Below are 12,340 nucleotides of genomic sequence, written 5' to 3'. Positions count from 1 at the left end.
ACGCTTTTCAGTACAAAGGTTTGCAGCTTTCATGTCACAATCGCTGGCCGTGTTTGTGCCAAACAGCGGTCGCCTGCACATGCTGCTCCATAATTTACATCACCCTGGCTATAAAGATATATTTTTCTCTGCTGATGTTTGGATTATCACTGATCCTGGCTGCTAAGCAAACACTTGGGCTGAATTTAAGGGTATTTGTCATGCTCGCTTGCTCCAGCCCCACCCTAGAGATGAGAGTGAGGGTCATGAGACTGGAAAGGCTGACAAAAACAAATCTTTAATCAATATCTAAACCCTGAACGCAAAACCCTCTCTCTTCTGTCTCTGTCTGGGAGCGCTCTGGGAGTGACAGTTTTTTTTCCCCCTCCCTTTAAAGCTGTGCCTGCATTGTGGAGAAATTGCAAGCTAATGTTTTGGCTATAGATCACTCAACAGATCGTAGGTGGCGGTGCATATCTAAACCAACTGTTTGAATGCGAGCACTTCACCCAAAAGCTAATAAGGCCTACAGACGTGAGGAGCACTGTAGCTGAGGTTCAAGCTGAACTACATTAGAGATTAATTACCACACAAGTATTTCTGGATACGGACATTTTGGGAGACCATTATTTGTTTAACACAAATGATTTTGTTGGGCTTTCGTACATTTTTTTTTTACACTACTAGGTAATGACACTTCATTAGTGGCATACAAATGGATACAGTAATAATTTATATTATAAATTTCGTGTTTCACATAACAGCTAAAAATATTTGTACTCCTTTAGTCACATTACAACCACAAGCTTCGATGTATTTTTATTATGAATGAAAGCAGCAGAGCAACAGAAAGTAGTGGAAGGAAAATGATGAAGGATTTTATATTTGTGTTTTGCGGATGCAAATTTGAAAAGTGCGGCCTGCATTTGTATTCAGGCCCCTCGGTTCTAATAACCCTCGGCAAAACCCAGTGCAGCCAGTTCCCGTTAGATGTCAGCTATTATTAAACAGAGCCCACCTGTGTGTAATGTAATCTTATATAAATCTAAGTATAAATCCTGCTCTTCTTTTAGGGCCTCAGAGGTTTGTTAGGGAGCATTGATGAAGAAACAACGCCATGAAGACCAAAGAACAGATCAGACAGGTTAAAGATAGAGTTGTGGAGAAGTTTAAGCACGTTTTTGGACATAAAACAACATCCCAGCCATTCAATATCACATGAGGTACTGTTCAAGATATCATCCAAAAATGGAAATCCAAACCAGCAAGAATTTCCAGGACACGGCAACCCAACCCTAACTCACAGACAAGGCAAGGAAAGCAACAATATGAGAAGGAGCAAATGAGAGCACTATGGAGGAGCTCATGTGAAAGAGGGGCAAAAAAGAAGCCATCTTTAAAAGAAAGCCTTGAGAAGTCCTATTGTCTATTTACCACAAACACATGGAAGAAGATACTCTCCTCAGATGACAGCAAAGCTAAACTTTCTGGCCTACATGTAAAACTTTATGTGCGGGGGTAAATTAACACTGCTGTCTCTCTGAATGGACCGAGCCTATGGGGACAAATAGGATGGCAGCATCAGACTTGAGAACTAATCTTAAAGGATGTTCTTTATATAATCTGGCAGAGCTGGAGGTTTTTTGGAAAAATAAGTAAATGGACAAAAATGTATCTTATGTGTGCAAAGCTAGTAGAGACATTGCCCAAAAGAGTTTCAGCTGTACCAGCTGGAAAAGGCGATTCGACAAACTATTGACTCATGGGAGCTGAAAACAAATGTACACTTAACTGATATTTATTTGTAAATACATTTGAATAATTAAATACAAGAATATGAGGCCACGGCCAGCACATTTAATTGTGACTTACTTTTTCAAAAACATTAAACTCTCATAACAAACCAGTGCTTAGAAATGTATTTAGGCCTCACTGAACTGGACAAAAAGTTTATTAATTCGGACTGTTTTTGTTGTTGTTGTTGTTTTTTGTTTTTTAACATGCAGTTGCAAGGTATAAAATATAAGCCATGAACTGGATAAATATAATGGCATTTATAACAATTGTCAAAAAAGGAAAGATTCATGTATGAGAAATGGCTCCACAACGGGCCGGATGTCAAAACAGCAGCTAAAGCTCAGAACAAGGTTAAAGAGGCATAAAGCAGTAACTAGTTGTTGGCAGAGGAAAAGAAATATCTAAAATGTCAAAGCATAAACGGACTCAGACAACCAAGCAGAAATGGTCAGCTGATGAAGTGACGCATGCTAAAAGCAATAAATCTGAAAGCTGGATGTTAAAGAATGAGGAGGAAGTGTAAATATGAGGCTCAACTTGCAGGGGAAAAAAATACTTTGGGTGAATTCATTTTGGATAAGTGAATTCAACATATTCCTGTCACAGACCATAACAGTATGCAATGGCAGGTGCTAATTTATTTACAACAAATAAAACTAAGCATTACAGCTGACCTGATTTTCACTAGAAACCACTTTTCTTCAATGGTTTAATGACTTCAAAATAAAGCAGAAACCACTTTCCCCTGCTACTCTATGTCTGTCATTTTTCGGCACCATCTCTCTGAAAGTACCCCAGCGTGGAAACACTTTTTTGCATGCCGAGAATTTCAGTTTCTGTCTTTACATTTTTATTGTTACTCTTGCAGTGCTGTGGCAGCGTGGTGCCATCTTGCTTGCTCTGCTCTTTTGAGGTCTGCTCATTGATTTTCAATTATGTTTAGGTCAGTGTATTGTGAGGGCCAAGTTCAAACCTTCAGCTTCTGCTTCTTGAGGTGCTCCATTATGAACTTTGATATTTGTTTTAGGGTTGTTGGTTTTTTTTTTAGTTTTGGAAGCTCTTTTTCTCCTATCTATACACATCTGACGGAAAGACCATTTTTTGTTTGATTTGGCCTAATAAGCTTCTCTTACATAAAAATAGTCCTCTCTACAAATTGATATAGGTGAACTTCTTGTCAAAAGTTGCAGGAGGGATTATTCGATTTAATGCTTACTCAAATTTTGTGGACAACTGTGCTGTGCACAAAATGTTTCAGTTACTTAAAATGTATTGCTAAAATTATGAGACTGAGCAAGTTTTTCTATCCTTATGTGAGGCGTTCGTAGGCATATCAACTCAGTGAAAAGTTCACTGCAATGTCAAGTTCTGCTTAGTTTTCTTGAAGGCGTTTTTTGCAATTTATGCGAGTTTCATTCTGCCTCTCTAGCAATCCATTAAGGAGCTTTCTGAATTTTTTTTTTTTTTTTGTTGGTTTTCCTCAGACCTCAGGCTGGCCTTCATTATTCCTGCTAACTCACCTACACTAATTAAATACAAATATTACTCTAGAACATTTGTCCGCCAACTTCTTATGACCTTCTTTTGTGTGGAGGCTTGAAAACTACACAGGAGAATATAAGCAACGTCTGAATCCCTTTGCTGCGCTGTCCAAGGTCCTGATGGCTGTTGATGGGAACATGGAGAATAGTGAGCCGACTTAAAATAGCTATGCATTAAGTGTAGGACCGGGAAACCAATTATATTTATCATTTGGCCTGTGGCCTGTTTGATAACACACTTACATGCAGTGAAATTACCCACCACCCACGAGTGTAAAAGAAAGAAAAGTATCAGTGAAGTAAACCTTTATGCTGGGATGGTACAAAGCAAACCAAAACAAAGAGAGCAGTTCATGGCCTCTGGAGATAGCATCTAGGATGAGTGTTTGACCTACAATGTACACAACAGCTGCTGGGAAAGATGTGAAGGGAGTTTTTTCTTCCCCACTACTGGATAAATGCGATGTAGAAATTTCTGAGAATCTCATTGGACATGAGCTCTTATTTGTACTGCAGCTCGGCAAGAAGCAACATGTGCAGTAGTACTGCAGCTTGTTTTTGGTTGCCGTTTACGGCTGCACTTTCAATGTTTCAGCAGGGGGGAACGCGCGATACATTGTGGATTTGTGTAGCATAATGGGGAAAGACTGTCAAAAAGTCAAACAGCTAAAAATAAATAAACAAATAAAGAGCATAAAAAAAAGCCTCGGCCTATTACTGGAAGTTCAACAAACATGCACACATGGTTAACTGCCAGCAACAAACTGAAAATGACTCTTTATGTGTTCTCAGCCCTCAGTGAGCTCAGCCATCCATAAAAATCCCATCTCAAGGAGAGCAGAGGTGAGGTCTCTCTTTTTCTCCCCCCCCCCTCTCCCTTCCTCTCTCTTCCTCTCGTTCTTTTCCCACTTTTCTCCCTCTTGCTTACAAATGCGTGCACAAAGGAGCCCCTTCTTTCTGTATCATAACTGCTCCCACAATTACTCAGACGATTACTCAGATCAATGGTTTGCCTGCCTGCCTGCATTCAGACTGTCCACCCCCCCCCTCCCAACACACACACACACCCCCCTCCCTGGTAGGCAGAAAAAAAACCTCCAGGCTGAACACATTAAACAGAGTGTGTGACACGGGGGACAGGATAGTGTAATATCACGCAATAACATGAGGGAAAATAGCAAGACTGGCAAAACATATTGTCAGTCAGAGCTGTCACACATGAGGGGGTTACACAAAAGTCTATCAGCAATGTATCTGTTACAGTCTACAATCCTGTTTCATAGATCTGCACAAGCGCTCCCCTGCCATTAAACCTCTCGCACATTCTCGGTTAAGGGGACCAAAACAATGTGGTGCTGTGGAGCTCTTCCAGTGGCAGTTATCGCTGGTGAAGCACAGAGCCTAACAAGGGGTTAGGGTGATTTCATGCTCTCTATTTAGAAATGACAATACATGAGCACACTTAATTACGCAGTCTCTAGTCTAGATCAACACAGTCGCCCAGCAGCGAAGGGGATGGTGTATTCATTAAGAGTAAAAGGGACTCCCTTCTGCTGAGAAACAATCGGCTTCACAGAGGGGGACAGTTTCTTATGTGGCAAAAGACAGAGGCCTAAAAAGGATCAGACGTATTTTCCACAGAGGAGCGAAAAGAAATCCACCCAAAAATAAAGTCAAGACTTTGGCCTATATTTCTGACTGATTTGTTTTGGTTGTGACGAAATAAAGTGCCTGTGTGCAGAACTGTGAGTGCAGCGAAGCAGTTCCCTCAGAAGCTGTTTTTTACAAGTCATAAAAATCCTCTGTGATGTTTTTTTTCTCTTCCTTTTTTCCCCCCTCCATCTTTGTTCTTTGCCCCCGGTCTGCAGTTTTCCCACAGCACATACGTAATGAGAGAAAGACAGAAACAAATATCAATTCAATTTGAATATCACAGAATATTAACTCTTAAGGTATGCATGAATATTTTAGTCCTCCGCGATTTAACCTGGCAACTTTTTTTAATTTGTGCTGTTATTTCCTCATCTTCAAAAGAAGCTTTGAGACCAGCAGACAAAAGGCAAAGGCAGAGTCATAATTGATGGCTCCGAGCTCAAGCTTTCTCTCTGAGGGTCTGCTCGGGTCCTGATCTCGTGGCCTCAACCTAAAACAATCACTCTTAGTTAACGACAACACTTCAGCTATTGACAGCATGATCCTGTAAAGCAGACACTTCAATCAACAGAGCAGCCGCAGGAGGTGTTGTGTTGGAGGAGAAGAAAACAAGGGGACGGGGCATGGGAACGGATGAAATCAAGAAGTAAATAAATGAATTGATGAATGAATAGTAGATTGGCCAACTAGTGGCAACTTGCGGCAGGAATGCAGTATTAATAACTGACTCTTACTGTTCGTCTCTGTGTCATCACTGATACTCTTAGGTGGACCATGGCCAGCATAACACACTGCTGATCTGTACATTCGATCCGGATTACGAACTTTCTTCAGTCCTTTAGGAGGCAAAGAGAAAAGTAGAGAAAAATCGAGGAACAGAAGCATTCTCCCAGCCTGTGACAGCTAAGCACAATCCCCATGCAAGCAATAAACAGAAACAACACAGAATATTTAAATGCATACAGACAAAGAAAATGAGCTTGCATCTCGGATAATGATGTGGAAAAAGGGTTTAAAAAAAGCTGTCTTCATAGCAGCGTTGTAATCACACTCAATAATATTCAACCTTCGATTGGAGTGCACTTATTCAGTTTGAGAAAAATCCTATGTTACAAAATGACTTCTTTTGTTCTTTTTTTCTTAACCAAAGTGGCACAACTACAATAAATGTAACTGGAACATTTTTATTATGTATATTTTACCTTTTTATCAGAATTTCTAATTAGTAATTCATGAGAATAAATCTAAATTCACACAGAGGCGTGTTTCTTTTAGCCATTAGCTCATAGGCTGGATGAGGAGCCATATTTATTTTTAACCATTCAAAGCTAAAAGAGGGTAAGGGTCAGGAGGTAAAACAAAACCTCCACTTATCACTGTACGGCAAACTGCAGCAGTGAGTGACATCATATGGTCACCTGGTCTAACGACCCTATCCACATGTCCATCGGTTGTTTGAGAGGCATGCGAGGAAAAAGCCTTTTGGGTCTGACCACCACAAACATAAACATTTGAGATTGCTGTACTCTACTGGCTATTAAACTGAAACATTGTGCTTTCGTCAGGTTATAATAATATTAAACTTTTTCTCACCAGACACGGCAGGTGGGTCTGGAGTGAAATAAAAGACGAAAAAAAGCACCCCCATAAACACTGTTAAGTATAGCAGAGGATCTGTGATGCTGAGGGCCTTTGTCGTTTCTAAACACCCTGGAAACCTCGCATAACTCGTTGACTTTTGAGCTCTTTAAAATGTCATGTCATTTAGAATAAAGCGAGAAAAAAATCAACCATCAATGCCCATCACAGACTATAGAACCAAATCTTATGTATAGGACTCTTTAAAATCTAGAGAGACGGAAACAAGACTGGCCAAAGCTCCCTTGCACTGCAGGAAAGGTTATATTAGAAGATAATTTCCTATATATTGTCAAAAAGGGGGCCGCGCAAAGTATTCAACACAAGGGTGCCAATAATAGTGGCATCATATTTAGATAGAGACTATAATTTCTCAAACTGGGATTTTTATTCCCAGTACATAAATCTACTCAAATTAAAGGTTGGATTTTTCTATATTCATCATGATGAGATTATACTAACGTCATAAAATTTGAATTTGAATTTATTATAAGGCTTTTTATACTTCTTTTTATGGAGTCTTACAATTTCCTGAGAATTAAACACACATGATCTGGTCGGCAAAATGTAAAAGGAATGGTTACAACGAAAATGTAAAGTTTTTTTGTTTTTTAATGAAATTTCAGTTGCCAAAATTACCAACAAGAATGGTTTTTGCCCCTACAAGAAAACAAGTGAGAGTCGGTGTAACTGTGACCCTGCTTGATATGGGCAGTAACATTTTCTTATTGTTTAAATGGTAAACTGAATGATTCGATACAATCAATCAGCAGAGACCGTGCAAAGCATGACGTAAAGGTCTGCTACGTGCGGGAATCAGGAGCGATACGTCTCAGCAACCACAGACGCTCCCCGAGCTGCATCCATCTATACGTTACTGATCCAATTAAAAAGGCAGAGCAGAAAACCCAGCACCTGATTCGACTCAGAGCCAGGGGAGCAAGCGGTCCGTCCGGCACCATGAGGTCCACACATAAATGCCTCTTTTCTTTTTTTACAAAACACCACTGATATGTTTATATAATTGCTGCTCAAGCATTTTTTGGAAGTTGGGGGCTGACTGTTTGCTTGCTTGACGTTTTGCTGCTGCTTCCCCCTCAATTCTGATAACATCAAGAAAACTTTTTAAACTGCACTGCTTAAAAATAGGAGCGTTACGCTTCTGTTTTAAAGGGGCCACCTTTGTTGACTGTTTTGATCCAAACTTCAATAAAAAATGTTCCTCCGTCTGCATCTTTCTTATTTTGAGTGAATTTAAGCATACCAATGCTGGCCCGCAAAAAATCAGACCGCATAAAGATTCAGCTTCAGTGATTAAATTAAAACCTCCGGCTTGCCTCTACAAATCCCCTGGTTTCAACTCTCACATATGACTCTTGTGCTGAAATATTTGTGTAAGGCTGTGCCCAGGCAGCGTTCTTTAAGACCGCAGGCTGTAGTTTTCTCTAGAGCTGTGTCATTGTGAGGCATATCAAGCCTGTCCTTTCAGTGCCCTCCTAGCCTTGTGTAAAAAAAAAAAAAGTAACGCACACTCTGAGATTTTTAGGAGCGTGAAGGGGAGTAAAAATACCCCCGAGGGCCCAGAGACTTGAGAGAAATACGCCAGGATGTAAACATTACACCACAGAGTAAGTCCAGGTCATGGCCTCTCACTTGTTATGGACCTTTTGTGAGAGCTGCCAAACAAGTGTGAGCCATCAGCACTGCCCACATGCCACAAGGACAAAAGGTTGAGAGAAAAAAAAAGTCCTGCTTTCTCAGTAGCTGCAAATGAAAATAATGCACAAACTGGCGTAAAACTCGTGTTCTACGTTATCGAAGAGCCAAAGCGAAGAAAAAGTGGGAGCGAAGACTTCTGACAGCTCTATACGAGAGCTGTGAAGATCAAGTCTGCATGAGACGACATGGCATTTACATAAAGGTATGAAGTAATCTCTCTCTCTCTCCCTATGCTCTCCGCCCTCCTCCTTCTTTTTCCACTGACCGGCCTCTCAGGAGCACTGAAAATAACTTGACCGGCTCAGCAATGGGACTTTCAAGCCTGGGTTTTCAGTGAAGAGCTCCTCGCGTTTGGAGAGGCTTTACCGGGTTCTCAGCTGCGACGAGCGTGTTGAGTTCGTTTCGGCTTCAGAATAGATTTAGGACTCTACAACATAGTCAAGTCATTACTATCACAAAACAGATGTCTTCTTTTTTTTTTTTTTTTTTTTTTTTTGTCCATGCCCCAGACAGAGTCCAAAGATATGAGAGCCTCCTTAGCTCAATAGCACCCCCTGGTGGGACTCCTTTTGGTGGTTGGCACACTGACATCCAAACCAACTAGAAAGCCCTGTGTTTCATCACTATCTTTTATATGGGCAGAAAGAATTTAAAGCACTGGTCAATATGTATGCTAAGAATTTATCTTTAAAGTTACTGGCACTAGGTCTGGCTGAGTTGTTTTCATTGGTTTGTCAAACACTCAACAAAGTACCAAGGAGTGTTTGGAAATAAGTGGACCAAACAAATAATAGAACAAAAAGAATAAGAATAATAATCCTAATTTATGCAGCCAGTTTTAAAGTCTAGCAGCTCCCCTTTTGCTGCACCCTAAGGCTATTAAAATAAACATTTAAAAAAAGCATCAAAAAGAACATGGTGTTTCAACACGACTGCACTCATTAACAAAAAGTTAATGACAAACATTTGCATGCTAAAAGGGTATGAGCAGTCATACATAATTAAAAAATAAAGGCTATTCAGGACACAAACAACGTCAAGTAGATTTAAAAATACATTTTTAACATACTGAAATTTGTAGCACTGAGAGGGGAATTAAGTAACTCAGCCAAGTCAAAATAGCATTAAGAACGAAAAGCTGCGGTTTGGTCTCGCATTCCCTTTATTTTTCATGCAGATGATTTAATTACTCACCCAAAAAATCCATGGGCCTTTCTGAATGGGCATAGATCTCTCATGCATATGAGTGGTGATAAAATATTCCACCAAAAAAATAAATAAATAAATAATTAAGCCTGGTGCATCTCGTTCTCAGGGAGCGAAAGCGTGTGAAATCAGCTGAGAAAAGGAGGGGAAAGTCATCATTCTGTCCTATGTGTAAAGTAATGTAATGGGCAGGCTGCTGGAAATCCTACTCTCCATCCTCCCTCTTCGTCTTCTGGTGTGATGGCATTTCAAGCGCGACAGGGCATCTCAAGGCAACACAATGATTACACTGTTGTTTAAGAGCGAATATAGGGCAAAAAAGAAAAAAAGTATTGGAGGGGGACGAAAAGGATCATTTAAAAATAGATCACTATTCGCTGAGTGCCAAAGAAAATCCTCGCGCCTCAAGGGGGAACTGAACGACCCTCTCCAACTTCCATATTTTAAAACAGGCGTGCCTTCGTTATTATTTCAGGGCAGCCAAAACAAGCGGTTGGGAAACAGGCAAACTAACACGGCAGAGCTCTGAAATAAGGGAAGAAGTTGGTCGACGCCGATGACATGTTGTCATTAACTTAGCCTTGTTGGGCACAACTTGCCAATGCACGTCGTTAGAGAAGAATCCGGAGCACAATAAACGGTACACGCGGTACTTTTAACCACGCTGACAATTTGTCCCCGTGGCGTGTTTTTTTTTTCTTCCTTTTCTTTTTCTTTTTTTTATGTGAGCTAATCTGGGAATACAGCGGCTGGCTCCAATGAGAGCTAATATTAGCTGGCTAGTGATGCCTCCACGTTTCAGCTGCCTCTGTGTGTTGGAAAGGAAAACAGCGGCGCCGTTCTCCGACGAAAAAAAATTCTCCCCACTCGTCCTCACGCTCGTGACATCCCCGCGCGGAGTTGCGGCCGCTCCGCTTAGAAAAAAAAATAAAAAATAAAAAAAATACCCCCGCACCACACCGCGGTCACACTGTTAAATTTAATCCCATTATATTTCTTCTTACCTTCCGGCTTGTTTTCGGCAGCCATTTCCCCTTCACGCGCAACATCCTCCTCCTTCCTCACGACCGTGGGTACCACGCGCGTGCACGGCGAGGACAGCACGAGGAGGGACCGGAGCGGCACGCGGCGAGTCGGTCCGACCGAGGCGAACTTACTATTGGCTGCGAGGCGGTGAGTGACGGAAGAGAGATGAAAAACATCACATCTCTCCTCACCTTGGCACCTCCAGCTGGGATTTTTCCCCCATTCTTTCTTTTCCTGATACATGTTTTAAGCACTTCAGAAATCCAGATGCTTTCATTAAAACTGGGTAAAACAAAATAAATAAAAGTGTATACGGTGTCTTTTGAATGTCCCTTTCGTTCAAAACTGCTTGTTGGGTTTTTTTTTTTGTTTGTTTGTTTGTTTGTTTGTTTGTTTTGTTTTGTTTTTTAGGTTGGACGTTGCCATTGGAAAGTGACCACAACTGTCATGACTGTACTAACAGGGTAGAGACAACACATTGAGTCCCATCACTGGGAAAAAAAAATATTAATGTGTTATTTATGCAAGCTACTGACAAAAACAAAAAAATAATGTATTCAGTTGAAATTAATTACCATACACTACAGAAATATGTATGTGTCTTTCAGTCTGATATTAAACAAGACCATATTTTTTTTACTTTTTAAGGTCAGTTAGGATTGCCAACAATTATTTATGTTTGCTAAAAGCCACAATAACACAGCAGAAATAGATTTTGTTGGTTTTACGGAAGTTATATCACTTTCATTTAATTAAGAAGTTTACATAGACTTACTATGATTAGGTTACTATGGCATTTAACAATTTGGGAAATCACAGATAATGCTGGCATGCTTTTCTAAGCTTCTGATAGGTGTATTCGGAATATATGAGTAAAATGGAGTTACAGCATTGGATGTCACTCAAAGGTACTTCTGGACATCCACATGTCTGCATGGTCCATCCTTGGGTACTGTTGCCAGTGGACTGAAAGTGGCACGTTCATCTATTCAAACAATCACATGCAAAATTAAACATGTCCAGCTACTGTAGGCCACTGCACAAAAAAAGAAGAAGAACTGGAGTTCTTTGTCACAGAATAGAATGTGTTTGGATCCAAAATATAGGCATCAGCCCCAGACTAAGAAAAATCTAAATACTTTGATGATGTCCAGCCATCAAAGGTTTTGTGTTCTAGAGGTGAGCATGTTTTGGTTTCTAATGTTCGGGTCAACTCCTGAACAAAAGCAAGAGACATCTTGAAGACGTCAGCTTAAACTGGTAAGAGAGTATCGTTAGCCTATAAATATTGAAACAAGTTCTTTGCCAGCATGGTTCAAAAGGCCTCTCAGAGAGGTAGAGCTAGTTATTCCAAAAGCAATACAAAAAGACTGAATGGACAGTATACTGGTGCTGAAAGAACAGCTCCTTTGCTGCCTGCAGTTGATACGCTCCTCCGGAAAAATAATGAATAAAGATATGTGCATACACCCAGCATAAGGGACCAAGATCTACCAGTTCCTGTATGTTTTAAGCGTTACCAAAAAAAAATAAAAAATTATTTCTTGAACTCCATATAAATCCATACTTTTCTGCTTTACTTCTCTTTGTAACAAACATGTGGTACAGTGAAGAATTTTCCCACTTTTCGTCACAGCACTGCTGATACAAACGAATCACTGAAATTTGAAAAAAAAAAATAATTAAAAAGTTGTACTTTTTTTTACGTGTGTCTGGAGTTTTCCCCCCTTTTTTTATTTAATTATTTTTGCGCCTGCCGACCACACGAGGGCGACAGAGGG

At 40.3% G+C, this 12,340-nt stretch overlaps 1 protein-coding gene across 8 annotated transcripts in view; it reads right to left on the bottom strand.

Moving 5' to 3' along the window:
* camta1a (calmodulin binding transcription activator 1a) overlaps positions 1-10,674 on the bottom strand; it is a 451,533-nt gene extending 440,859 nt beyond the window's left edge. For 2 of the 8 annotated variants that reach the window (XM_036140494.1, XM_036140498.1), the window contains exons 1-2: positions 10,538-10,674; positions 5,705-5,806 (exon numbers count right to left, since the gene is read on the bottom strand). In XM_036140494.1, coding sequence (XP_035996387.1) covers positions 5,705-5,806; positions 10,538-10,562 — 127 coding nt within the window. In that variant the 5' untranslated portion in view covers positions 10,563-10,674. Of the gene's footprint in view, positions 1-5,704; positions 5,807-9,521; positions 10,227-10,537 lie in introns of those variants that run through there. The other 6 variants (XM_036140504.1, XM_021323073.2, XM_036140475.1 and 3 more) reach the window with 4 other exon arrangements.
* Between the last annotated feature and the right edge of the window lie 1,666 nt (positions 10,675-12,340).

This window comes from Fundulus heteroclitus, chromosome 1, assembly GCF_011125445.2.
Source record: "Fundulus heteroclitus isolate FHET01 chromosome 1, MU-UCD_Fhet_4.1, whole genome shotgun sequence".
NCBI lineage: Eukaryota > Metazoa > Chordata > Actinopteri > Cyprinodontiformes > Fundulidae > Fundulus > Fundulus heteroclitus.
The sequence above is the reverse complement of the archived record's forward strand: the minus strand, read 5'-3'. Positions and strand labels throughout refer to the sequence as shown.